Genomic DNA, 26,347 nt, shown 5'->3' with positions numbered 1-26,347 from the left:
AACTAGTGTTGCTAAGCCTAGGGATAGACTCCTTCCCTTACAGACAGAAAAGTCGTTGTACATATACTGTATGCTGCGCGCATATCTATAGCAAGAAAATGGAAGTCTACTACCCCCCCAAACATCAAGGAAGTTATAGACAGAGTAAACTCTCAAAGTCTCATGGAGAGAATGCTAGCATACAAAGAAGGATGGGGGTATAACATACCACAAATTTTGGGATATTTGGCTGTCGATCTAAAACAGCCTCTAGTGTTGATACTTAGGAAAATTATTATATTAAAAACTTAATCGCATCTAAGGTGCTAATGCTAAAACAGTGCAGTGGGAGGGGAAATAACAGTGTTGACATATTGTTAGTATGATTATGTTTTTACTTCGTTGCTTATGCTACCTGAACTCCAACTACTACACTCTGAGTAATGTTAGCATTCATATCAGTACCTCCTAGTCCGGGTACCACTGCATAGAAAAGTCATTGTGGCCTACTCTAAGCGACCATCCACTGGGTCGAGATTGCAGTTCCTGAGCACACACCTGACTAGCCTGCTCACACAAGCTTTTCCTACTAGTAACGCCTCACCAATCCGTTACTTCAGGAACCACGGTACAGCTTACAGAACCAACTGCTAATGTAATGAACCAAGTGTACTCTGTTAAGATTACTTTGACTATTACATAATGTATTGAAATGAATGTACAACTGCTATATTTGTATCTGTATACTTTGATACCTAATAAAAATTTTAAAGTTAAAAAAATAAATAAAAAAACGCTAACAGAGTAGGAGATAAGCAGACAGATTGGGGTAAGGCATTCCATAGGATTGGAGAGGCTTTGGAAAAGTCCTGGAGGTGAGCATGATAGGAGGTGACAAGGGATCAAATTATTCAAATTAATAACGTTGTTGGTTCTCCGTATGCAACTTTTGTCTTGTGGGGTGGCTATTCTGTTCCCCCCACGTATTCCCCCCTCCCCTTTTATGTACAGCCCATAGTTGTGGAGGTACACCGTTCATTTGGAGCAATCAGTTCAACTGTGATAGTGACTTTTAACATGGTATGGGACCCATCTTTTATGTTTACATTCCCTGTAGTCCATCCAGTTCAACCAACAGAGCCATTTTTTTTGGTATAGAGTTGGGAGGGGATAAAACCCTGCTCAGATTATTATTAAATTATAACAGGAAGTGAGAGGAAATCTATCCAAATGAGGGGAATTCATATCTTATACAGCTGTCACAAGAACAACTTTCCGGTTAATGAATTTACTGCAATAATGTTTTTTTTTTTTTTTTTTTTCTAAAACATTTTCAAGAATCATTATTTATACATATCTTAAAAATATCCTTATAAGAAAATTCATATACATCCTAAATTGAATGGTAATTTATTCTGTATATGTATTTTTTCATCTAAGTAACAATGGTCAAAAGGAAAAATAGAGGGGTATATTTCACCAACATGGCCATGAACATAAAAAAAAAAAAAAAAGGTTTGGAGGGTACCAAACTTTACCCACTTCATTGGAAAAAAAAAAGTTTTGTTCAGACATACATGTTAGGGAAAAACAGCAACTCTGTAGAGGAACATACACACTGTCTCAAACAGTCATGCAAAAAATACATAAATTAATTAAGAATAACACCAAGTGTGGCTATTCCCTATCCTCTGCATGTCACAGGCGTCCAGTCTGGGGGCAGGCATAGATATGGCAAGACTGACAGAAACTCCCAGTGGGCAGGAAAAGATAAAAAAAAATGTCTGGGTGTGTAGAAATGAGCCAATTTATAATATAAGGAGCCCTCTAGTCTAAGAACATAAGGCAAATTGTTAATAAGGTATTTAGAGATATAAACAGTTCTGCTTTAGTGAACGTCTCAGTGCATTAATGTAGCTGTAGCATTTACCACTGTGTACAGAGAAACACTGAGTAAAATGAATGGTACCTTCTGTTGCTGGGAACAGGCTGTCCCCTTCACTCTTTGTTTCAGCTAATTTTCCTGTTCTCAGGAGCACCTCGGCAAAGCTTTCCTGGGGACTGTGCTGGTATGTTGTGTAAGCAGCTTCACTCTAAAGGCACACAGCAAGAAAAATAAAGAAAGATTAATTGATGTACAAGTCAAAGTTCAACTAATATTTCCAAAAAGAAAACGACATGATATAGTAATCACATAAGACTTATGAGAACCACAGGTGAAATAGAAGGACCTTCATACAACATGTGTGAGCTGAAAACTGAGTAACTTAGGAGCATTGCACACAATTTAGCTATTCATTTACTTTGCTAGAACATTTGCAATTGTGGGTATAAAATAACAAAAAAGTAATTCCACGTGCCCTAGACAGTTAATTAATTTGTTCACTGACTCAGCTGATTGCTCTAAAAATAAATCAGTGAAATGTGAAGCAAGATCACAGTGCTGTGTAACTGAAATAATAAAGAAAACATGATTTTTGTACTCAAGGCAAAATCTTTTCCCGAAGTTCAATAAGGGATACAGAAGTCAGATACATTTGGGTTATATTGCTGCCTACAGGAAGATTTGAACACAGACAAGCAAAAAAAAAACAAAAACTGTTTTGTAGCATATGATGCCGAAAGCAAGACCGTAAACATGAAAAAATGGGACCTGTGTACTGCAAGTCAAAGAAAAGGAGTCGACATTGAGTACAAAAATCCTGCTTTGTTCTTGTTCATTGAGGAACACAGGATTCAAAGACATCTGGAGTGTCAAAATGCAGTCCAACCGAGGTCTGGGCAACATAGCAAATAAAACACTAATAGGCAAATAATTTAAACAAAATAGAGGACTGCTTGCAGCTCAAAGAGCTCCCTGAAGGACCTCATGCCCAAAGATGGCATCACCTGAGTTTTAAGCATTAGCCTGGTAGAACTTAGTGGAGCACATGTGAACAAAAGAGTTGTGAACTGAAAACCAGGTAGAAGCCTTGCAATACTGGTAAACAACTACCAGATGCCAAAAAGCCCAAGAAGTACTAACCGATCTTAGTAGAGTGTGCATTGACAGGAAAGGGTGGAACCCAATTCTTAAAAGCATATGTAAATGCACTGCAACTAAAGTACATTGTAATAAAGGAAACATCATGTGCATCTCATCATTGCATTAATTTCTGAATAAAACATTTATTCTCTAGTTTTGGCTGTTTTATCTGGCAGCCACGAGTCTTCTATAAGGTCCATTTCACACATAGCAAGAGGCGGGTTGTTTCTGAACCCACACTGAGCCGGAAAGTATTTTTCCTGCTTGTGTACACTGAAGCCCCTTCCACACTTCTACTGACTACTGCTGGTTGGAGGGCATATTGGGAAAGTCTGTGAATAGAGGGACACGTGTCAGGAAAGGCAGACTATGAAAGGAAGGGGGCGTGTTAGGAAAGGCAAACTGTGAATGGAAGGGGGCGTGTCAGGAAAGGCAGAATGTGAATGGAAGGGGGAGTGTCAGGAAAGGCAAACTGTGAATGGAAGGGGGAGTGTCAGGAAAGGCATCTATATCAGAAGACCCTCCAGGTCTTCACAGAGCTGGTGGATGTTAGAAACCTTGCGCTCCTCCACCTTCCGTTTGAGGATGCCCCACAAATGCTCAATAGGGTTTAGGTCTGGAAACATGCTTGGCCAGTCCATCACCTTTACCCTCAGCATTTTTAGCAAGGCAGTGGTCACCTTGGAGGTGTGTTTGGGGTCGTTATGTTGGAATACTGCCCTCCGGCCCAGTCTTCAAAGGGAGGGGATCATGCTCGGCTTCAGTATGTCACAGTACATGTTGGCATTCATGGTTCCCTCAATGAACTGTTGCTCCCCAGTGCCGGCAGCACTCATGCAGCCCCAGACCATGACACTCCCACCACCATGCTTGACTGTAGGCAAGACACACTTGTCTTTTTACTCCTCACACATGAGACCTTGTAACACTAACGAGTCACATGACACTGGAGAGGGAAAAGGGCTAATTGGGCCCAATTTGGACATTTTCTCTTAGGGGTGTATTTACTTTTGTTGCCAGCGATTTAGACATTAATGGCTGTGTGTTGGGTTATTTTGAGGGGACAGCAAATTTACACTGTTATACAAGCTGTACACTCACTACTTTACATTGCAACAAAGTGTAATTTCTTCAGTGTTGTCACATGAAAAGATATAATAAAATATATACAAAATATATACAAAAAGCTGTACACTCACTACTTTACATTGCAACAAAGTGTAATTTCTTCAGTGTTGTCACATGAAAATAAATAATAAAATATATACAAAAATGTAAAGGTTGTACTCACTTTTGTGAGATACTGTATATATTTTTTAAAAACTTAAATTTCGGGTTTGTTTCGGCCAAGTGCATCCTGAATTTTTTGGTTTCGGCACCAGAATTTTTTTCAGTGCACCTCTAATTTTGACCTAAAATGATTCCGAATTTCTACAGCAGGACACCATTTTCATGGATTTTCAGGATTTACCCAAATAATTAGACAGTTATTGGTCACTATCTAGAATGCTGTCAGTCCAAGTGATGGCTTACAGTACAGGACTGGTATACTCTGAAACCCATGTGTCAAGCACACAGCCCTCAACGTAAATTCATGTGACCTGGCACCCCCCTCATCTCTGTCCCCACCTTGTCTCAGCAGTTGTCAGCAAAGAAGACTTTACTCCTCCTACAGATCCTGTGTCTCTTTGTGCAGCAACACCATCCCCTCGTCTCCACCCCCCTGGTCTCAGTATTCAGTCTGGAGGCTGAATCCAGCCCTCCTCCAGACCCAGCACTGGTTCCCAGCTCCGTCCCCAGCTTCTTCTTGGAAGCAACACAAGATAAGAGGGGTTAACTGCGATGTAGGGAAGGTTGAGGGACTCTTGACTTTAGATGGTGGGGGGCTCTGGACATCTGCTAATTATTAGATTACTAAAATTCTGTGCCAGTTGAAAAGGAGGGCCATGCACCGCTGGTATGATCTACAAGAAACTTTATTGGAGACTGCTAAGACAGGACTATGTTCAGTCTGAGCAGTCTCCATTAAAGAGGAACTGCAGTCTGCTCACATAATTTGTAATAAAAACATCTTTGCCATTCTGAAGCTTAACTCCAACCACTTTGCATATTATTTTATATATACTGTGATTCTGTACTTGCGAAATATGCTGCAGAAATTTCCCTCTACTAAGTCCGGCTGCAGCCATTTTAACTGTGGGCAGCTCAAGCTGCTGCCTGTTCACTTCCTGGATTTACACACACACACACACACACACACACACACACACACACACACACACACACACACAGGCACACCTCCAGTTCTGCAGCTCTCATTGGCCATCGTATGACTCATCCCCCTCCCTTCCTGACAAACTCTCATGAGAGTGAGCGAGAGCTGTGCATGATGTCATAAGCCTAGGCTAATGACCAGACAAGAAACAGGAAGTGGGCTGTATAAGGTATTTACAGGCAGAAAAAAAAATGTTTTACTATCCAAAGTTAAAACAACAAGGGCAGACAATTTAATAAATGGACAGTTGAAAAAATGACTGAAGGTCTGCACTAAGGTTTTTTGTTGAGGATACCAGCAGTGTGTAACCCTCTTTTTCAGACTTCCATCATCTGCTACAGGAGTGTGTGGGCTCTGCGCTGGTTAGCACTTGCCCTTCGAAGATTAAGTTATTACTAAAACCAGTGGTGATCAAATGTAGAGGCAAATATTTATTATGCTAAAAAGTAGATACATAGTCTTACAGAGACAACTGCCCCTTTGAGGGCAACTATCATGCTGATGGGGCCTGCAATGAAATTGAGTTTATAATCCCTGCTTCTAAAATATCTACTAACCTAAAATCCCTAGGGTGGATCATTATATTTTAGTATCCTTTGCTTGATTACCATCATTCTAAAAATTCAAAGATAGTGAATCTTCTTAAAGTGATATTAAACCCTCAGTTATTTAAGCACTTTCAGCAGCTGATTTGATAACTAAGGCCCCTTTCACACTGGAGCGGTTTTCAGGCGGTATTGCGCTAAAAATACCGCCTGAAAACCGCCCCTAAACAGCCTCCGCTGTTTGTTCAGTGTGAAAGCCCGAGGGCTTTCACACTGAAGCGGTGCGCTCGCAGGACGGTAAAAAAAGTCCTGTGAGCCGCTTCTTTGGAGCGGGGAAGGAGCGGTGTATTCACCGCTCCTGCCCATTGAAATCAATGGGACAGCGCGGCTATACCGCGGCTATAGCCGCGCTGTACGAGCGGATTTAACCCTTTTTCGGCCGCCAGCGGGGGTTAAACCCGAACCGCTAGCGGCCGAATACCGCTGCAAGAACGACGGTACAGCAGCGCTAAAAATAGCACTGTTGTACCGCCGACGCACCCACCGCCCCAGTGTGAAAGGGGCCTTACTGAGCATGTGGCTTCTTTATTTTTTAATCCTTGTCCATATTCCAGTTTAAGCTGAAGTCATAATGGCTGGCTCAGGTTGTTTCTTGGTGGCTCCTTTCTTTTGCAGTGTCTTATGGAGCCACCCTTGCATGCAGATACATTGGAATCAATAGAAACACAAAGTTCTAAAATGGCAAGGCACTCAATCTCCTGCTGCAAACTAACAGAATGATTGGAGATTGCACTTTACACTGCTTACTATTTTGTGTGAAGCCTGGAAGTTCAGAAAAGCAGCACTGAGAGTGTGGGAGCATTGACATTTGTAAAGTGCAAGTCCTGGGGTAAGAATTATAACAAATAGTTTACTGGGAGATATTTGTTTTATTGTGCGCAATGTGTTAAGCTAAAAAATTCTGAGGGTTTACTACCTTAAATCTTCCAAGAATTGACCTGTGTATAGCTTATCCTAAAGAGGAAGCTTCCCACCAAGGTATAAGAATTACCTATAAAGCTGATGGGTGACTGAACCTGTCGACATCCAGTGAAAACAGAGATAACATATTCTGTTGTTATTCTCTCATTCCTGTACATCCTTCAATAACTACACTTTAGATAAGGAAAGTAAAAGACATTGTACTGCTTGCTACCTATTAAACAGGTGTGCACAAGATAAATATCACCCCTGTTGAGATAACAAGAAGTTTAATTAATTAATCCTTGAGACCCACTTGAAAACATTTAATTACGTTATCTACATCAAGAGCGATAAAGGATTTTCCCTTGCTTGGTGCCTTAGATTTTATACTTACTTCAGCAATAAAAGGATTGACAATTAAAGATTCATAAAAAGGATGGCAGCCTTGATTAACTCCTGCTGTGCTTGATCCCTTGGCATCCTTTGGTGTACCGCTGTGCTCCTGAGCCTGATCAGGCAAAGAAAACAAATTGTTAACATGTGAGTGTGATCCTGCATCATGTGGTACAAGAAATGCACTGCACATTATGTCACAAAGCAATTTCTTAATTAAGAACTGTAGTCATTAAAATAAAAAAAAATAAAATAAAATGGATAGCTGCAACAGAACACTAATGCCCCGTACACACGGTCAGATTTTCCTACGGAAAATGTTCGATGGGAGCTTGTTGTTGGAAATTCTGACCGTGTGTAGGCTCAGACATTTTCCATCGGAATTTCCATCACACAAAATTTGAGATCTGGATCTCAAATTTTCCAACAACAAAATCCGTTGTCGTAAATTCCGATCGTGTGTACACAATTCCGACGCACAAAGTTCCGCGCATGCTCGGAATCAAGCAGAAGAGCCGCACTGGCTATTGAACTTAATTTTTCTTGGCTCGTCCTACGTGTTGTTTGTCACCGCGTTCTTGACATTCGGAATTTCTGACAAGATTTGTGTGACCGTGTGTATGTAAGACAAGTTTGAGCCAACAGCCGTCGAAAAAAAAAACATGGATTTTGTTGTCGGAATGTCCGATCGTGTGTGCAGGGCATTCCAGTATAAAGGTGTGCTGGGTATATGAGAATTCTCTTTTCCAGCCTGTTTGGAACATTGCTGATAAACTCAAGCTGAAATTGCATGTTCCAATCTGCACAATCTTAGATCTACCAAAACTAGTTAGTACAAGGGCCAGCCTAAAGCCCCATACACTCGGGCAGAATGCCAGGAGACATTTGCCAGTTAAAAAGAAAAAAAAAAAAAAAATCTGACATTGTGCCTGTGTGTATGTCGGTCTGTCAGACGTGCATGCTGGAAACCAGGATCCGACCAACTGCCAACCAGCGCTTTCAGCTAATGGCAGAGAGCGCTGATCAGAGTGTTTAGGGGATGGGGGGCATCCTCCTGTCAGAACACAACAGCTCAGCGGGGGAGATCTCTGAACTAACCTTGCATGGTTAAACGTACAGCGGCTCAGACCAGAGCTTTATTTTTCGTGCAACCTGCTGGATTGCACACAAAAAAAAAAACTGTAGTGTGTACCCGGCTTAAATGTATACAAATTCAATGGATCGATTAGATAAACCTTCATAGCACAAAGTTTTGGTAGATCTGAAGATTTTATATGCAGAAAGTAACATGTATGGCCAGCTTTAAAGTGGAAATTCTCTCTCCCAATCAACACTGATTATTTTCAATCCTCATGCTGCTAGCATTAGTAATTAGATAGAAAAGGATATCATATTTACCAGTTTTAAACTTTTTTTTTCAGTTACTTTTTGGTTTCTTGCCTATGCAAATGATGTCATACATCCCAGGAGTCTACAGGAGGGGAGGCGAGGAGGAGGGTTTTTTTCTCAGCTAAGCACACTCTCTTGCCTGCATGCTTGACCTACGGGCAAATGAATCCCAGGAAGTAAATGTTTTTTGCCTTCACTCAAGATGGCCACCACCAGAAATGCTAGGGGGTTGTTTTTCAAAGAGATTTCTCCACAAAAGAAAGTATAGAGACATGGCTGAATGGGGGGTTGGGGGGGGGGTGCTTTGAATATTAAAAATAAAGAAGTAAAACCAAAGCTCATTTTGCTGTACTTTTCCCATGGCTCACAGGAGTGCAGTTCATTCTGCACTCATGTAACCCATTTTCAGCACAGACAGTGGGGTTTTAAACCCCCTGTCGGCTGGAATCACAGAGCTGGTCCAGGCTTGGGCAAGACGGCAATAATGAAATCGGGATCTGCATACATGCCTGGACTGGCTGACCTTGCTCAGCCTCTCAGCGAGCCACTGAGGGCCTGAGTTGGCCTCTCCCACCGCCTCCACAGCCCAGAGCTCCAACAATGAGGGAGGGGGGCAAGACAGACAGTGGTGACTGCCAGCACTCTGCTCAGGGAGCCCTGAGAACCGAGCGATCAACAATGTTTGATCACTCGGTTCTCAGTCTTAGAGCCAGCAGGGGACAGATGCTGCTTCCATATATATATATATATATATATATATATATATATATATATATATATATATATATATATATATATATATATATATATATATATATTTCTCTTTTAAATAGTGTTTTGGTTTGTGGTGCTTAGATGCAGTGAAGATCTGCTTTAAGAGACCTGCAAAAAGTCAGTAAGGGAAGGCAAAGGGTTAAATAAAATAATTAAATAAAACATGAGCTTAAAGACGAGATGAGGGTTCAAGGCTGGCTATATGTCCCCCCACAGGAATGCCTTGGGCTTAAAAATAGAGGAAAGCTACAGCCAACAAAATAGAGGTTTTTAATCCGAAGAGAGTTCTTCTTTATCTCCCTTCTTCTACAGTCTCTTTAAACTTCTTCAGGCGGTTGGAAGATTTCATTCTTCACATGTCAGGAACTGTTTATGGCCCCTTTCAGATGGGCATTCTGATCAGGTCTGCCTGTCAGTTTTTCAGGAAGACCTGATTTGAAGAGCTATTCATCCCTAAGATTGTAAACAGACTTGTGTTCGTGGACACCCGCCTACCCCTGGGTCCGATCAGAGCTCAAAAAAAAAAAAAACAGGAGAGGATGCCATCCTTCTTCATTTAGGTGGAGCGGATTTGGAGGTAGCCGGGTGTAAATGGATAGTAGAGTCTGTTTACTCCCGGCTGCCAATAGAGCATATACCGAGTGGACACGGATGTGTCATCCGTCGTTCTGTTTCGATCAGCAGGAGACCAGCTCACAGATCCCCTACAGTTCGCAACAGAATCTGCCCCATGTGAAAGGGGCCTGAAAAAATTGATTTGTACTTTTGTTCTATCAATAAAAATAATTATCTGACCTAGGGCTTTTTGAAAGCATTCAAGCATTTATATATTATTCACAAGCAGTAAATATGATTTATAACAAGCCCTTATTGACCTCTGTAGCTGTCGGAACTGTGGAAAAATGTATCCTCAATACACACAGCAAAACACTAAGCCAGGAGGTTGACCAACAAAACAACAAAAAAAAAAACGAATTCCTTCATCCACACAAGTGAGGTGGATAGAGTCATCCTCTTCACTAAGACACTGTATTCTGATTCCTGATCAACAAAAGTGTTCCAACATTTCCGTTCGATTGAAGTCAATCTAGCGATCATTTTTTTTTAGAATGGGGGTAGCCATAAATGGTCATTCCCTGCTGAACCAGCCAAATTTCGATCCATCTATGGTCAGCTTTAGTTACTGCTGGGAGTGCAACCAGGGTTCTTACAGAACAATCTGAAAGACTTCAGTGCTGCTACGATAGAATTTTAGTTAATTGCTCAACAATGCCTGCAGCTACAGAAGTCAGGGAACTTGCTTTAAAGCTCATTTACTGCTTAAGTATATATAGATACTTGAATATCTATTAACCATATGTTCACTTTCGGCACATTTTTACCTGGTTAGCTGATAAATGTACCTCAGTACAGGTTTTAACTGAGGAGTCACCTCCCTATAAAATGAGGAAGAACCATTCAATGCATCATGTACCCATATGAGTGAAGCATAGTGGATTAAAAGAAACATTAAAGTTGTCAATTGGCATCAATATCCCCCATCTGCAGAAACAAGCAGATGAATAATCAAGAGATTTTAGTTCAAACTGGGCCCCATTTAAGCAAACAGGAAAGTTTCTGTAACCCTCATCAACCAACGACACTCCACATTCCACTTATGTGCTATCCAACTAAATAGCAGTGTGGACTACACCAACGCATTACAGCTTGTTGCATCTTCTTATTAGGAAAATCCTGACAGTGCAAACATACTATATAATGATACCCTGTCTGCTCAGATATCTGTTAACTTATCCTTGTGTGTAGGCGAAGTGTTCATCATAGAGGAGATGATGCAGAGGGTAGAATTGGCAGGTTAGTGAGCTCACTGACAGCTACAATTTGAACCTGCATATGAAGGGAATGATTGAAGGGTGTGTAACACAAATAGGGACACAGGACAGATGAAAAATGTCAGAATCTCCCTCAGATACGCAGTTATTTACCTACCATATTTTATATAGCACGCGTATAAAAACGTATGTAAACCTTAATAATGATCATCTTTTATACGCTCCTTTTTAGTCTGTTAAATATACCATTGAAAGTGGTTTTATATATTTGCAGTGGATAGCTTTTCAGAGGGAAGTAGTACAGTAGCTGCCAGGTATTCAGGAGGTGATACTGCCACCTTCTGAATGCTCCTACCCCCTTTTTTTGACAGCCAAAATTGACATTTGATATCTAAATACCACACAGCAACAAAGACTAAAGCATTTGGCTCATGGTGGTGGCACAGCCCCATTACACTGAAGTGGAACTTTAGTGCAAAAACAAAACATGGGTGAACAGGCAGGATTTTTGATGCAGAAGAGACGTGCTTTGTCTCTTCTGCATTAAAGCCTCAAACTCAAAGGTACGCTTCCCTGAAGACGTTCACTACGAAACGTACGTCGGAGCGGTACGTGGTCACATGTCCTATCACCCAACAACATCCGGATCCTTTGGCTGCCCCCCTGTGTAAGCTGGAACGCACGCCAGCGTGGAGGAGACATGAAAGGCTTTTTCTGACTGTGAAGTCACCCTGACATGCAAGCAGCCCCAGTGCCGGGTAGGCACCCACCAATGTAAGTGGCCATTTGGCTTTTTAATTTGTTTACTTTTTTAATAAATGGTTTTACGCTATGGAGACTGTTTTTGTTTCCTATGTATCCTTATCCTATCTTGAATGAGCTTGACGGGAACGATCCATGCCTATAATACCAACCACAGTCCGGCCATCCATGTGAGCAGGCACAACCCTGCACAAGCGCTAGTGACTCTCTTTTTAACTAAAGGAGTCATTGGTATCTGGTAAGCAGATATCTACTACTTCGAGGTGTTTTCCTTTTTCTTATTTTCCTTTGGTGATGGAAAACCTTTCGTTTACAGCAACAAGATTGGGATATTATTGAAAGATATCATTTCAACCACTTCAAAACACTTTTTTATGTGGACAATCAATCACTATATATTTTTTTCACTATTGTGGGCACTCCTATGTGTAATCTAATTATGATTTGTCATTATTATGTTTTTCATTTTTTTGGTAATGCAGGATATTTATTTATTTAAAGCACTTGAATAGTATGGTATCTAGCGCCCCCTAGCTTTCTTACATTTCCATTTTTTTGGTAATGCAGGAGATTTATTTATTTAGAGCACTTGAATAATATGGTATCTAGCGCCCCCTATCTTCCTTACATTCCTTTTTTTGATTATCTATTTTTTTGATTATTCAAAAATTGGGGAGCAGCTTACACTGATTGTTTATATATTTCCACAAATTTTCTTTATTGTTGGGAATGTTTTCTTACTAGATGTATCACCAGTATATGTAATTCATATATATTATCTGCTATCGACACCACTGGCGCAAAGGTTTTTACTATTTTCTAAAGCCTCAAACTTGCCTGTCCGTTCCTGTACAGTGAGCTGCACATGCACAACTGCACAAATTTGGCAATGCGGGAGCTGACAGAACTTCTTCAAATGCACAGGAGTGAAGTCATCTCGGCCCAGTCAATGACAGCGGCTGGCGATTGAGGCCAAAAATGTCAGCAACCTGCGGGGAGTTCCAGGAAGTGTTGAAGGTGAGTATAGTTCCACTTTAAAGTATCGCTGCCAAACACGACGGTGGGTATTTTTTTGCAAGGTTGCAAAGCATCATGGCCACAGCATGTATTTATTCTTAAGAGCATCTGCATATTCTCCCTCATGTGGGTGGTCAGGGGGAAGTAAAACCATTTCTTAAATCCCTGTTTTTTCCTATCCATCCCTCATGTGAATGATACCTTAAGGACTGGTAATCTGCAAAATATTCACATTTTTATTCTTGGGTGTAGATACACATTACATGGTATTTACAGAGTATGACATTTAGGAAACATTTGTGAAATTAATTTTCCATTGCATAAAACCTGCATCTATTCAAAAAGAGCATGCCGTGGCAGGTAAATTTAGTGTAACAGATAACTGGACTAATACACTTGCCAAAACATCTGTTAATGTTAGCAATGGCAACTAATGGGAGCTAAAAATAATACACAGCTAAAACTGGTTACCATTATCACAAATAACATATGCATTATAGCTTACTAGACATAGGACTTTAAGGTCAGTGTCACTCCTATGTGTCACAATAATGTGTGGTCCTTTGAAAAAGCACCTCAACACACCTTTTCAACTACACTCTTAACACATGTGCCTTGCAGCCCAACGCAGCACACCCACGCATAAAAATTCCAAGAACGCTGTAAAGTGAGGCAGGCTTACAACACTATAACATGGGTTAGGATGTGCAACTGACCACTGGGACATTAAGGAATAATTTGCACTGCTCAAATTGCTGAACTCTAAGAAGAAATACACCTTTCATTGTTTCCATTTGTAACAGAAGTGATGACCTGTAAATACTACCTGCTTTTAGAGAGTAAAGCCGTCTCAGTGTTCAAGCAAGAAACATTCAAATGATTATCTAATATCATCCAAGATTACTGCCTGTATCTATCAGCTGCCAAAAATAAGTGTGTGAACACAATAGCAAATGATAGAAGAGTTGATATTTTGAGCGGAATGCACTTCATTCAGTAACACAGCAGAGATCTCCAATCTACGGCCCTCCAGCTGTTGCGGAAATGCACGTCCCATGAGGCATTGTAAAACTCTGACATTCACAGCTATGATTAGGCATGATGGGAATTGTAGTTCCTGAACAACTGGAGGGCCATAGTTTGGAGACCCCTGATCTACAGTAATCTTAAATATTGTAACTTTCACGGGTGTACCAGAGAAGCTTGCAGCAGTATCTATCATCCTGACTACTGTATGCTGCACAGTAGTTCAGAGCTCTGTATTCTGGGCTTCAAAACGATCACATAAGTTCCTTCATTGCCAAATGTGTGTCAGCTAAAAGAATAGTATGCCTGTCAGCTGAATTTTAATGCATATTCCCAAATGATGGGCTGATCTACAATTAGTCTTTCACATTTATACTTGCCTTATGCAATAATATAAAGTGGTAAGACCATTTTAAGCAGTAAGGGTTTAAGGAAACTTTGATACAGCTTTGCATAACTATTCACCCATTTAGATTTTTTCAGCTAAGTTTATTTTAATTATGTACACAAATAATGCCCATAATTTGTGAAAAATAAAGGTTGTCAGCTAAAACTCAAGGACGAAGTAGGGACATATTCTGTAATGCTAAAGGATCTACAGGATCCACAGCTGATAAAACATCAAATGGAAGAACTAATGTTCCCCAAATCTAGGTTTTATGGATGTAATAAAACTGAACAAGAGACAAAAAATGTCCCTGCGCCTATTTTTCCATGCAGCACATCATTACATAAGGTTGTGACGTGCTGCTGCTGCACAGGTGAGTTGTCACCTGCCGTAGTTGTATGTTGGGGTGCAGAAATTGGCACCACAGCACGACAAATTGTAGGTCTGAAGAGGTCCATACTGACAAAAATTCATACAGTAATTTGCTTGGAGTTTGCCAACTGTCACATGGGCTTAGTGATCAGTGCCTCTGGCTGGCAGCAATAGAGTTGTTGGTTCAAATCTCAGTCATGACATCACCAGCATGAAGATTGCACATTCTTCCTATACCTGCATGGGTTGCCTCCAGGTACTCTTATTTTCTCCCCCACCCCAAAGACATGCTGGCAGGTTATTGGCCCTAGTATGCGTATGTATGAATGTGAATTAGGGACTTTAGATTGTGAGCTCCCTGAGGGCAGGTACTGATGTGAATTAGATATATACTGCATATATTTATGTTGTGTGCCTGAAACATGAACTTAACTTTTTGGTCTTGTGCAAAATGAGTCAAACTTGTGGAAAAAGCAGTGTTAGGTGGGCAAAATAGGAGAATAACTACAGTATACTAGTGGAAACTACAAAAAGTTTATACTGCATTTATCAGTTTACAGTGGGGTAAATAAATATTTTATCCCCTGCAGATTTTGTAAGCTTGCAAAGAAATAAAGGGTCTAAAATGTTTATCATAGGTATATTTTAAATGATAGAGACAGAATATCAACCAAAAATCCTGAAAAAACACATAATACAAATGTTATAAACTGAGTTGCAGTTCACAGAGTAAAATTAGTATTTGATCCTCTACCAACCAACAACAATTCTGGCTCCCACAGACCGGCTACAGTACGTGCTCATGTGGTACACAGATTAGTCCTGTCAATTTAAGAAGGTGCTCCTAATGACAACTCATTATGTGTATAAAAGACACCTGTCCACAGAATCTCTTCCTTCCATTCAAACCTCACCATCACGGCAAGACCAAAGAACTGTCAAAGGATGTCAGGGACAAGATTGTAGACCTGTACAAGGCTGGAATGGGCTACAAGACCATCAAGAAGCTTGGTGAGAAGGAGACACCTGTTGGAGCAATTGTTCGCAAAATGGAAGAAGCCTCTTATAGAGAAGCGCTGCGTCAGACAGAGCCACGGAACCTGACATCACACCACACATCAGCCGGCTAAGCATCACCGCGGCCAAGCTGTTCGTTTTTGAACTTTCTGCCTTACCCTTGATGTCAGATTTCCATCAATTTTAATAAAGAGCTTTTATGTACTACACCATGGAGGATCCTCTGTTTGTTTGATCTCTCCCTATATGCAACAAGTGATTCCACAGAGGCACAGCTTATGATACGGCAATCCCAGGGCTCAGGAAGGACCCAAGGCAGACTCAAGCCGACAAGTGAAATCAGCTGTTCCTGCCTGCAAAGATCCGGCATCTGTGAAGCTCTGAAGACCCCAGTAATAGGGGTCCAGCATATCTGGTAAGAGGCCCCCCCTTCTTTTACCGCTTTTTGGCTGGTTCAAACACCAAAGGAGATGAAATACCACTAGCCTAAGGAAGAACTATCTACACAGAAAACACATATGTTTTGAATGTTTTGTCAGGATCACATTCAATATTCATTTATTGGGACTGCACAACATTTGTTTATTCACCTATATAATAAGGACTTTGGGTTGAAGGTGAATCTTTAACCATTGTAGTTTTTGACATTAGTAGCGCACCAGAATCTATTTTATTAGAAATACAAAATAACCAGCAATCACCCTCAGTCTGGAGCTCAATGTAAAATTTTTCCTCATGGAGTAAGGATGATCATGAGAAAAGTGAGAGATCAGCCCAGAACTACACAGGAGGAGCTTGTAAATGATCTCAAGACAGTTGGGACCACAGTCACCAAGCGCAATACACCAACATGGATTGAAATCCTGAAAAGTAATATACTGCTCCAGGTAGCAATGCCAAGACCTCACCTCCCCTGCACAGGCTGGGTGTCGGCTCTCTGTGTGGACCACATGCACACGAAAAAGGCCGGACAGCTGTACTCCAATGAAAATGTCTTTATTGAATAAAAATCAGTCCATATAGCATACAGAGACAGTGGAATCAAAAACAGCTGACATGTTTCACACCCCTAACTGGTGCTTAGCCATAGCAGATAGAAATCCTGCAGTGCCCGCAAGGTCCCCCTCCTCAAGAAATCACATGTACAGGCCAGTGTGAAGTTTGCCAATGAACAGCTAAATGATTCAAAGAAGGATTGGGAGAAAATGCTGTGGTCAAGATGAGACCAAAATTGTGATTTACCTCGACTCATCGTGTTTGGAGGAAGAAAAATGCTGACTTTGACCTTAAGAACACCATCCCTACAGTCAAGCACAGAGGTGGAAACATTATGCTTTGGGGCTGGTTCTCTACTAAAGGTACAGGCGCTGACTTTGCCGCATTGAGGGGCCAATGGATGGGGCCATGTATTGTAAAATTTTGGATGCGAATCTTCTTCCCTGAGCCAGAACACTGAAGATGGGTCGTGGATGGGTCTCCCAGCATGACAATGACCCAAGGCAACAAAGGAGTGGTTTAACTACTTCCGCACCACCCACTGCACATATACTGTGGCAGAGCGGCCCAGCTGCACGAAACAACGTACCTGTACGTTGTTCGTGCTCCCTGGTCTGGGGCGCGTGTGCGCAACACCAGCAACCCGCTCCTACTGTGATTGGACGCAGCGGGAGCCAATCAGCGGGGCTACTAGCCACCCGTGATCATTCTCTGGAATGACAAAAGGGCGGTGTGCCAATGTAAACAAGGTAGACTGTTGTTCTGTCAGACAGGAAGAGAGAGATCTGTGATTCCTACTAATCAGGAAAACAGATCTCTCTCTTTGTCCAGTGTCAGCATCCCCCACACAGTTAGAAAGCAAACCCAGGGAACACATTTAACCCTTTGATTGTCCCTGATGTTAGCCCCTTCACTGCCAGTGTCATTTATACTGTGAAAGTGCATTTTTTTTAGCACTGATCCCTGTACTGGTGTCACTTAGTGTTCAATTTGTCCGCCACAATGCGCAGTTCCACCATTACTAGTAAAAAAAAAAAAAAAGTCCCTAAATCTATCCCATATTTGTAGATGTGATAACTTTTGCGCAAACCAATCAATATACGCTAGTTGGGATTTTTTTTTTTTTTTTTACCAAAAATAGCAGAATACAAACTGGCCTAAATAGATGAAGAAATTTGATTTTTTACATATTTTTATTGGATATGTTTTATAGCAGAAAGAAAAAAATGTCTTCAAAATTGTTGCTATTTTTTTGTTAATAGCGCAAAAAATAAAAAAATGCAGAGGTGATCAAATACCACCAAAAGAAAGCTCTATTTGTGGGGAAAAAAGGAAATCAATTGTGTTTGGGTAAAATGTTGCATGACCGCACAATTGTCAGTTAAAATAACACAGTGCCGTATTGCAAAAAATGGCCTGGTCATTAAGGGAGTAAATCCTTCCAGGGCTGAAGTGGTTAATAAGAAACACATTAAGGTTATGGAGTGGCCTAGCCAGTCTCCAGACCTTAATTCTACAGAAAATTTACGGAGGGAGCTGAAACTTTGAGTTGCCAAGAGACAGCCAAGAAACCCTTAAGGATTTAGAGAAGATCTGTAAAGAAGAGTGGACCAAAATCCCTCCTGAGATGTGTGCAAATCTTGTAACCAACTACAAGAAACGTCTTACCTCTGTGCTTTCCAACAAGGCTTTCTCCACCAAGTACTAAGTTATGTTTTGCTTGGGTATTAAATACTTATTTTACTCAGTGAACTGCAACTCAATTTATAACATTGTATCATTTGTTTTTTCGGGATTTTTGGTTGATATTCTGTCTCTATCATTTAAAATACACTTCTGATAAAAAAAAAAAAAAAAAATTTAGACCCTTCAGTTCTTTGTAAGTGGGCAGATGTACAAAATCTGCAGGGGATCAAATAATTATTTTCCCAACTGTATATAGAGTCGTCTTTATATTCAAACACCATCAATAGACTTATTGGGTAAGCTACACTGTATTTTAAAATGTATTTATCCTTTATTTTTATTTTTTTAACAAATTAAAATGCTTACATTCAGGGGACGCAGATATGTTAGTGACTTTTTCCACCATTGTCCATCACTGACCGCATGCAACACAGCTTTAGTAGTTAGGGTTGTATTAGTAATAACTTTCATTGTTGTGGCTGTTGTCCGATGCAGCAAATCCACAGATGGGGCAGATGCAACCCTCAACTCAGTCTGTAAATGTAACATTACACAGTTCATTGTCTATTATGGACATGCATGGCAAACATATTATAAAGCAAATATGACTGACTGTTGACATATTCTAGGCAAGTAAAAACCTTAAATTACATGGAAACATGCAATATCGTTCTAACACAAAGAGCTCTTCAAAATGACTGAATGTTATCAGATAATATTTGCTTGGCACTTGTTTGCAATAGAAGATCAACTAATATGCAATCCATGGACTAATCTAGAAAAAAAAAAAAGTCAGGGTCTGCCTCCTCTACTATATCACACTAATAAACAATTTGAAAGAAAGGGTTCCTTACCCTGTTATGGCACTTTGAAAATAAGGTCTGGCCACAAGCAGATCCCTTTATCATTTATTTTACATAAACTTTATTTATGTCACACAGAATCAATAATATACAAGGCAACAGTCTCAAACGAACATAAAACCAGGATGCAGCAATAACATCGCTGAAGACAAGAACATAATGAAGGACCAAAATTAATGATGGGATAAAACATCAATGACCATTGTAGTAGAATAACATTTTGGAGGCGGTGAACCATAGAATTGTATTTGTTGGATTTGATTAATTGTGAAGGTGGTGAAAGTGGAGAGAAGATTAATGTGAGATAGGAGAAGGAGAAGCGAGGATGGGGATAAGAAGGCAAAAGAAAAGACAAAAGAGAAATTAGAAAATGATGAAGAACAGAGATGACATAGAAAAACATCTGATTATTGGGGTGTTACACACTTAGGTAAATATGGTGCATTTATTAAAAAATAAAACATTTGCAAACCCTTGAGCTCTGAGACACAGTCTCTCTCTGTGCTGAGTTTTGATTGGCCTGGTTTTGACTCTACATGTCACTGATTTGTATATGTTACAGTGTTTTCAAGAAAAAAAAAAAAAAAACATAAAAGGTGCAATTGTAAATGTATAATAAATTGTATTGTACTTAGAATGGCCAACCATGCATTGCAGGAATCTGTACATTGTTTTAAATAGTGCCACCCTTTGTTGACCATCATTTTTGAAAACCAGCAATGAGATAGCAGGAGACTTGTATGCTATGCTTATTGCCAAATCCTAGGCTTTTTTTCAATCCTTTCATGCGAATGTCAAGTGGCTTTGGAACCCCATAAACAGTAAGTCCTTGTCCAATACAAAGAATGTAATGCCCAGCTTGGATAAAAATAATTCTGAACTTATTTTTTTTAAACAGAACAACAGTACAAATACATGTTCATGCCGATTTATAAAAGTATAGCACAACACATATATAACAGTATCCCAGTGATTTCAGTGGCCTGTATCTTCACAGGTCCCCCAGCCTTTTAAGACATCAATGGAGTTGACAATCGTAGGACATGAAACAAAGCATGAAGCCACAGTTACAGGAAACTACTTAGGGCAGGAATTTCAAAGGGCGTATCAGACACATAGAGCTAAGTAATTCACGCATAATTTGAACCTCATTTTGCTTCACTAGCAATAGCTTGACAGATTAAAGCAGATGTTAAATAAATGGCAATTAGTTTGCTAAACCACTGTGCATCAAAAACTGCCATTATTTTTTTAGTTAAAAACTTGTTTTCACCATTTTTCTATCCTTTGTTGCATTGTGTTGCCGCCCCATTCATGTATACATGCATGTCCTCTAAAGATGGCTGCATGCCATTTCTCAGGGTGGGATTCCTGATGGTGACAACAGTGAACTATGACTCTGTACTAGGTGTTAAAAAAGGCCACTGGAACAATCCCAATTCCAAAAAAGTTGGGATGCTGTGTAAAACCTACAAAAAAACAGAATGCAATGACTTGCAAATATAATGAACCCATATTTTATTGACAATAGAAATAAAAATCATATAATATCTTTACACTGAGAAAATGTACAATTTTAAGAAATAAATAAGGTAACTTTGAAATTGATGGCAACAACAGGCCTCAAAAAGTTGGGATAGAGCAACAAAAAACTGGCAAAGTACAACCCCAGTTGCAAACATTTTACAGCATTGATAGCGCCTTTCCAGATGATCAAGTTTTCTATTCCATATGCACACTAATGCACCCCCATGTCGTCAGAGATGCAGGCTTTTGAACTGAGGGCCGATAACAAGTCGGAAGGTTCCTCTCCTCTTTAGTCTGGAGTATAGGTCACCCATGGTTGCCAAAAGGATGTCAAATTTCGATTTGTATGACCACAGACCAGTTTTCCACTTTGCAACAGACCATTTTAAATGAGCTTTTAAAAATTGCATTAGTATGCTAATGTTTATATGATATAGGATCCTGTGATCCTTCCACACCATTTCATGCAAGAAAACAGCAACTGTAGATTTAAGCTCAAACTAGAGGCTTTCTGCAACCGTGTTATTACACAGAGGGGTCCCGCTCAGATAGAAGATTAGCAACATTTCCAAGAAAGCCCAATTAAGAGTGAAAATCATTATATATGTGGGCTTCTTGTTGTGCCTTTATTGTATGTGATGAACTGAAATCAGGCATATAGAAAAATGAAAATAAAGGAATTCAGTGAAACAATTAGGACAGGCCATCTGCAAGCACTACAGAGAAGCTACAGTTGATTGAGAGTGATATGAAAAGGACATATATTGGAACGCTATTTCTGAAAGACTATTGATTTGTTCTTTAATTACACAGTCACTTAACATGGTGTATAAAAGGACAGATAATTAATCTGATACACTGGTAGATCAACAGAGTTAAGCATTCTCTAATAAAAGACAATGGCAGAGGGTTGTAATGATAGTATATATCTGGGGAATAAAAATGTTGATTTGTCACATTAAAAAAATACACAAAGCTTTAAATGAAAGATCCAACCATGAAAGCTGTGAACAGATAATATGAGGTTATGTGCATGTTTTGTGGTTGTGAGATGCATAAAAAAGCCTGTGCTAAAAAATGTAAAGTTTGTATAAAGCCATAACTTATTTTTTTTTAACTTTGGATAGATTTAGAAAAGATAAAAACTACCAACAGATTCCCCCCCCCTCACTTCTTGCTCTAGAGATACATTAGGAAATGAGAGAAAGTCTTTCCAAAGTCGAGAAATTCCTCAGTTAGATAGCTGTCATTAGAACATTTGTCCATACAGTACTGGAAGATCTAGCTGGACCTTTAGGTCTGGTGACAACGCTAACAATTTAGATTTCCCCCTTTGTCTTACTAGCAATGGTCACCAGGACAATTAGAGAGGTAGATCTCCCAAGTGGAGGTGATAAAAAAAAAATAAACTAGAGAAAGGGTCTAAACCTTATCCACTCTCTCAAAGAAAAAAAAAAAAAACACACACACACCCCTTAGAGCCAAACTCCAGCCTTATATAAAAGGCACACATTAATTCATCTCCATATTTATAACATCATTAATGACATTTTTTTTTTTTAAATGCAGGCAGTGTAAGTGTCACGGTCAGGGGTCAGGCTCAGAGAACAGTAGGTATAGCAGTAAAGAGACTTCCACTGACCACCAGGATTCGTATACAAGCAGGTCGCCCTGACAAATAACACAGGCTCATCTGAGGTGCGGAGTCTAAGTACTAACCTGTGTTCACCAGATCCCCTGATGGTGGAGATGGGTTTAGCTGCATGTAAGTACCAAGTTGCGGTCCTCAGGATCGCACACCAGGAGGTGAGTAAGCCAGGGTCCAGTAGCAGATATAGCAGGTAAGGATCAAACAGAAGCGTAGTCAACAAAACAATCCAAAGTAGTTGCAGGTTGGGATCATGTTGAAGCGTATTTGAGGAACAAGCCAAGGGTCAGCACCGAGTGGTAGTAAAGATACAGAGCAGGAAAGACAAAAGTGAGATACAGTCTGGAGAGAGCACAATAATCTGGCAGACAGGAAGTGCAGAAACATGGCTTAAATCAGGACGTTCTATGGGAGGAGTAAAGAGTTCAAGGTGCAGCAGAAGTCGAGGCACAAAGCAGGGTTGTCTAATGGATTAGTGAGGGTGCTATCCAGCATCTGAGGTAGCTCAGTGAGTAGAGTAATTGCCAGACACAGCAGAGGTTCCAAGTTCAACTCCAGGCCCTGACTGTTAAAGTGAACTTGACTTGGTATCTGTATCTTGAAGTTCCAGTACACCAAAGCTCAGAGTGTGAGGTGAGAATGTGGGGGGTTGTGACCAGTAGAAGGAGCCAATTTTTTGTATGTCATTGTAATAGGCATGCTGATAGGAGAAGAGAGCAGTGTGACAGAGAGTTATGGTCATCAGCTTTTCCTTTCACTATCCAGTACCTTAAGTGCAGCAAAGTTTCCTGCTACACAGGGTTAAGATGTATGGCAGACTGGATGTATAGCAATACAAATCCACTGGCAAATAAACTATCTTCATATAAGTATTTCAAGTATGCAATTAACAAAAAGAATAGGGTGTGCATGTGGGGGAGGGGTCACTGTCAAATCAATTTGCATTGTTTACAATAGCGGTTTGGTCTACTAAACAAAAGTACTGAAGCATTGATTAGTCCTCCAAAACTTTCCAGCAAAAAATGACCTTGAATAAAAATACGCTCCTATTTTTCATATAAATGATATTTTAAGTACACAGAGCTCCCTCGCTCTGCAGCCAGTGCGGGTAAGCAGTGACTATGGTACCCAGCGGTGCACTAAAAGGCTGTAATTTGTGTGGTTAAAAGATCAGAAAACACAAAGGACGCTGAAGGGGAAACAAGTAAAGAACAATGAGATAAACATTTACAATGAAAAAGCCTGCAATAAGGCATGAGAAACCACACAGAGAAATGTCAACTTGGATAGAGATTGCACATCTTGTATCATCTCCAGCAGTGCCTATTGTTTATTGAGCTTCACCTAAAATAGCATCAATTTCCACAAGTTAAATAACACCTTATCAAAAACAAAATCAGAGGTCCTTTTAGGCAATTCTAGTTTAAGTAGAGAAAGGGTAATATTTTACTACATTTATGATCCAATTGCTTCTAAACAATGTCCAAACAAATCCGGTCTAGTAAGTGAACCTATCAGGTCATAAAAGTCTTCCAAAAAATACTCAAAGTGAGGGTACCTTGTGGTGCAAGTATTTTTAGTAATCCATAAATGATTCCCTCAATGTACATGGGCAACTTCAGCTATGCCTCAAAGGTAGTCACCCTCAGGTGATTCAGTGGTAAATATCAAGAGATGCACTACCAAATAATGAGGCCTCAACACTAAACAGTTTCATCAGAAGATGCTTAACTAAGCACTGCAAGTAGGGCTTATGCATTGCATGGGGCTATGACCCAAGAGCTCTCCAGATGCTTTTACAGACCTCAGAAGCCCAAGCTGGAAAGTGCACACACAAGTCAATTCCCCTCCTTCCTCAGTTTCAATCAGAACTGGTGTCTGAAAGAGTGAAAATATATATATATATATATATATATATATATATATATATATATATATATATATATATATATAGATATAGTGGCAGAGCGTGCCTGTGCCACTGTTTAATATGGTGGATTACGCCAGATTTTGTAAGAAGAAAGCACATTAATGGTACAGGTATACGCAGGCTTCATATGAGAGCCAGAGTTAGAGCTAAGAGTCTCACCCTCCTGAGGGGGTCGGTGTTTGAAGGGAGCCATGAGAGGTGCTGGTACACACCATACTGTCCAGGACAGAACAGACCAAGGCCTGAGCCTGAGAGAGTGTCCATGAGGGACAGAGCAGGTGGGGAGCTGCAAGGAAAGATACGGAGCTGAGGTACAGCATCTGTGCAGGAACAGTGGGACGTGTTTGCCAGCTTATACGCCTAAAACGCAATTGTTCTGATCATGAAGAATTTTTAGGCTGATGTCTTAATAGGGCGTTTCCTTGAGAAAGGTTACCCTGAGGCGTCCCTTAACTACATTGGATGAGGTTATATCCTTAGATAGGAGTGCCTTGCTGAAAATTAAAGCTCCCAACCAAGATAGGGTACCTTCAGTTCCATTTATCACCACCTATTCTTTACAACATAGAAATGTGGCGAAACTGGTCAGGAAATATTGGCATGATCTCATGAATGATCATATATTGGGTACCATCCTTCCAGCTAAGCCACAAGTGGTATATAAGGGTGCCCCTTCACTCAGAGGGAGAGTGGCCCCCAATGTCCTTGACCCTCCTCCTGTTAAGAGGGGATTCTTTGAGTATATGACCAGCTTCTATCAAAATAGAAAATATAGGGTGTGCTCCCTGAGTGGATGTACACACAGAAGAACACACAAGTTCACCTCTACCAGCACCTCGGCTGAATTTGACATTAGATCATTTATTACGTGTTCCACTGAATGCGTAGTATATCTTCTCCAATGTCCCTGCGGGTTGCAATACGCGGGGAGGACTAAACGTCCTCTCTCTGAAAGGCTCAATGAGCATATAACTAACATTCTGACAGGTTTCCCCAAACACCCGGTCTCCAGACATTATCTTGAGGTACACAATCGAGACCCCAGCAAGACTATCTTTCTGGGGATTGACAGTTATACCCCACATTGGAGGGGGGTTCCCTTTTAAGGTGGATCTCTAGACTTGAGATGGCCTGGATATACAGATTGAGGTGTTATGCCTTTTTAGACAACTCATGAATTTTTATTTGTAGGTACCTTGTATACTGGTCTGGTAGTGTGGGGGTTATAAGACTATAATAAAGTAACTAAAATATATACTGTGAAGTTTTAGGATTATTAGCCATAGGTTGTTTTATTTCGAAATTATTGTTTTCTGTAAACTCGCTCTGAACCTCTGGAGGCCCAACTCCAGTAGTATATAATAAATTTATTATTTAGGATTGGAAGTAATATATTTTCTTCTGGTTTTACTCATTTTTATGAGGTAATAATATTTAAAATATACCTCATTTAACCTCTTCCTCCAACCTATTGTGGGGAATGCCTCTGATATCAGAACGTCAATATATGAAGGCATATCAAAGGTATGAGGCTTGAGAGTTTGCTCTAGTCCTTTTATATTTTTTAATTTTTAATGTTTATATTATTTACGTAGTAGACCCTAATATATATGGGCATATTTAAGGTTTGAGGCTCGTAGGTTTTGTCTTAATTTTAATTTTAATATAGGGGTGTCCTATGATGCCATTTGAGCCCATATATTGTATAGTCTGCCCATTGTCTTATAGTCCCTTTACATTCAATATGGGCCTTCTCCAGTGTTTTCACGAGATGGCATGTGTGAACATGGGATATGTGCCTTCTCTAATTTTTCCACTAGATGGCATATGGGAACACTTACAGTACCTGACCGCGAGATTGTGTTTCCAGCGCGATACCATCGCGCTGGTTCTCGGCGACAGGGTACTGTGAATGTCGCGCTGGCTCGCTCATCGGGAAA

At 40.2% G+C, this 26,347-nt stretch overlaps 1 protein-coding gene across 2 annotated transcripts in view; it reads right to left on the bottom strand.

Moving 5' to 3' along the window:
* NBAS (NBAS subunit of NRZ tethering complex) overlaps window positions 1–26,347 on the bottom strand; it is a 1,128,646-nt gene that overhangs the window by 546,021 nt on the left and 556,278 nt on the right. Inside the window, exons 36-38 of one of the 2 annotated variants that reach the window (XM_073625357.1) lie at window positions 18,806–18,973; window positions 7,182–7,295; window positions 1,949–2,072 (exon numbers count right to left, since the gene is read on the bottom strand). In XM_073625357.1, coding sequence (XP_073481458.1) covers window positions 1,949–2,072; window positions 7,182–7,295; window positions 18,806–18,973 — 406 coding nt within the window. The remainder of the gene's footprint in view (window positions 1–1,948; window positions 2,073–7,181; window positions 7,296–18,805; window positions 18,974–26,347) is intronic. The other variant, XM_073625355.1, reaches the window with a different exon arrangement.

Source organism: Aquarana catesbeiana, linkage group LG04 (genome assembly GCF_042186555.1).
Source record: "Aquarana catesbeiana isolate 2022-GZ linkage group LG04, ASM4218655v1, whole genome shotgun sequence".
Lineage (NCBI taxonomy): Eukaryota > Metazoa > Chordata > Amphibia > Anura > Ranidae > Aquarana > Aquarana catesbeiana.
This window is presented reverse-complemented; position numbering and strand designations above follow the sequence as displayed.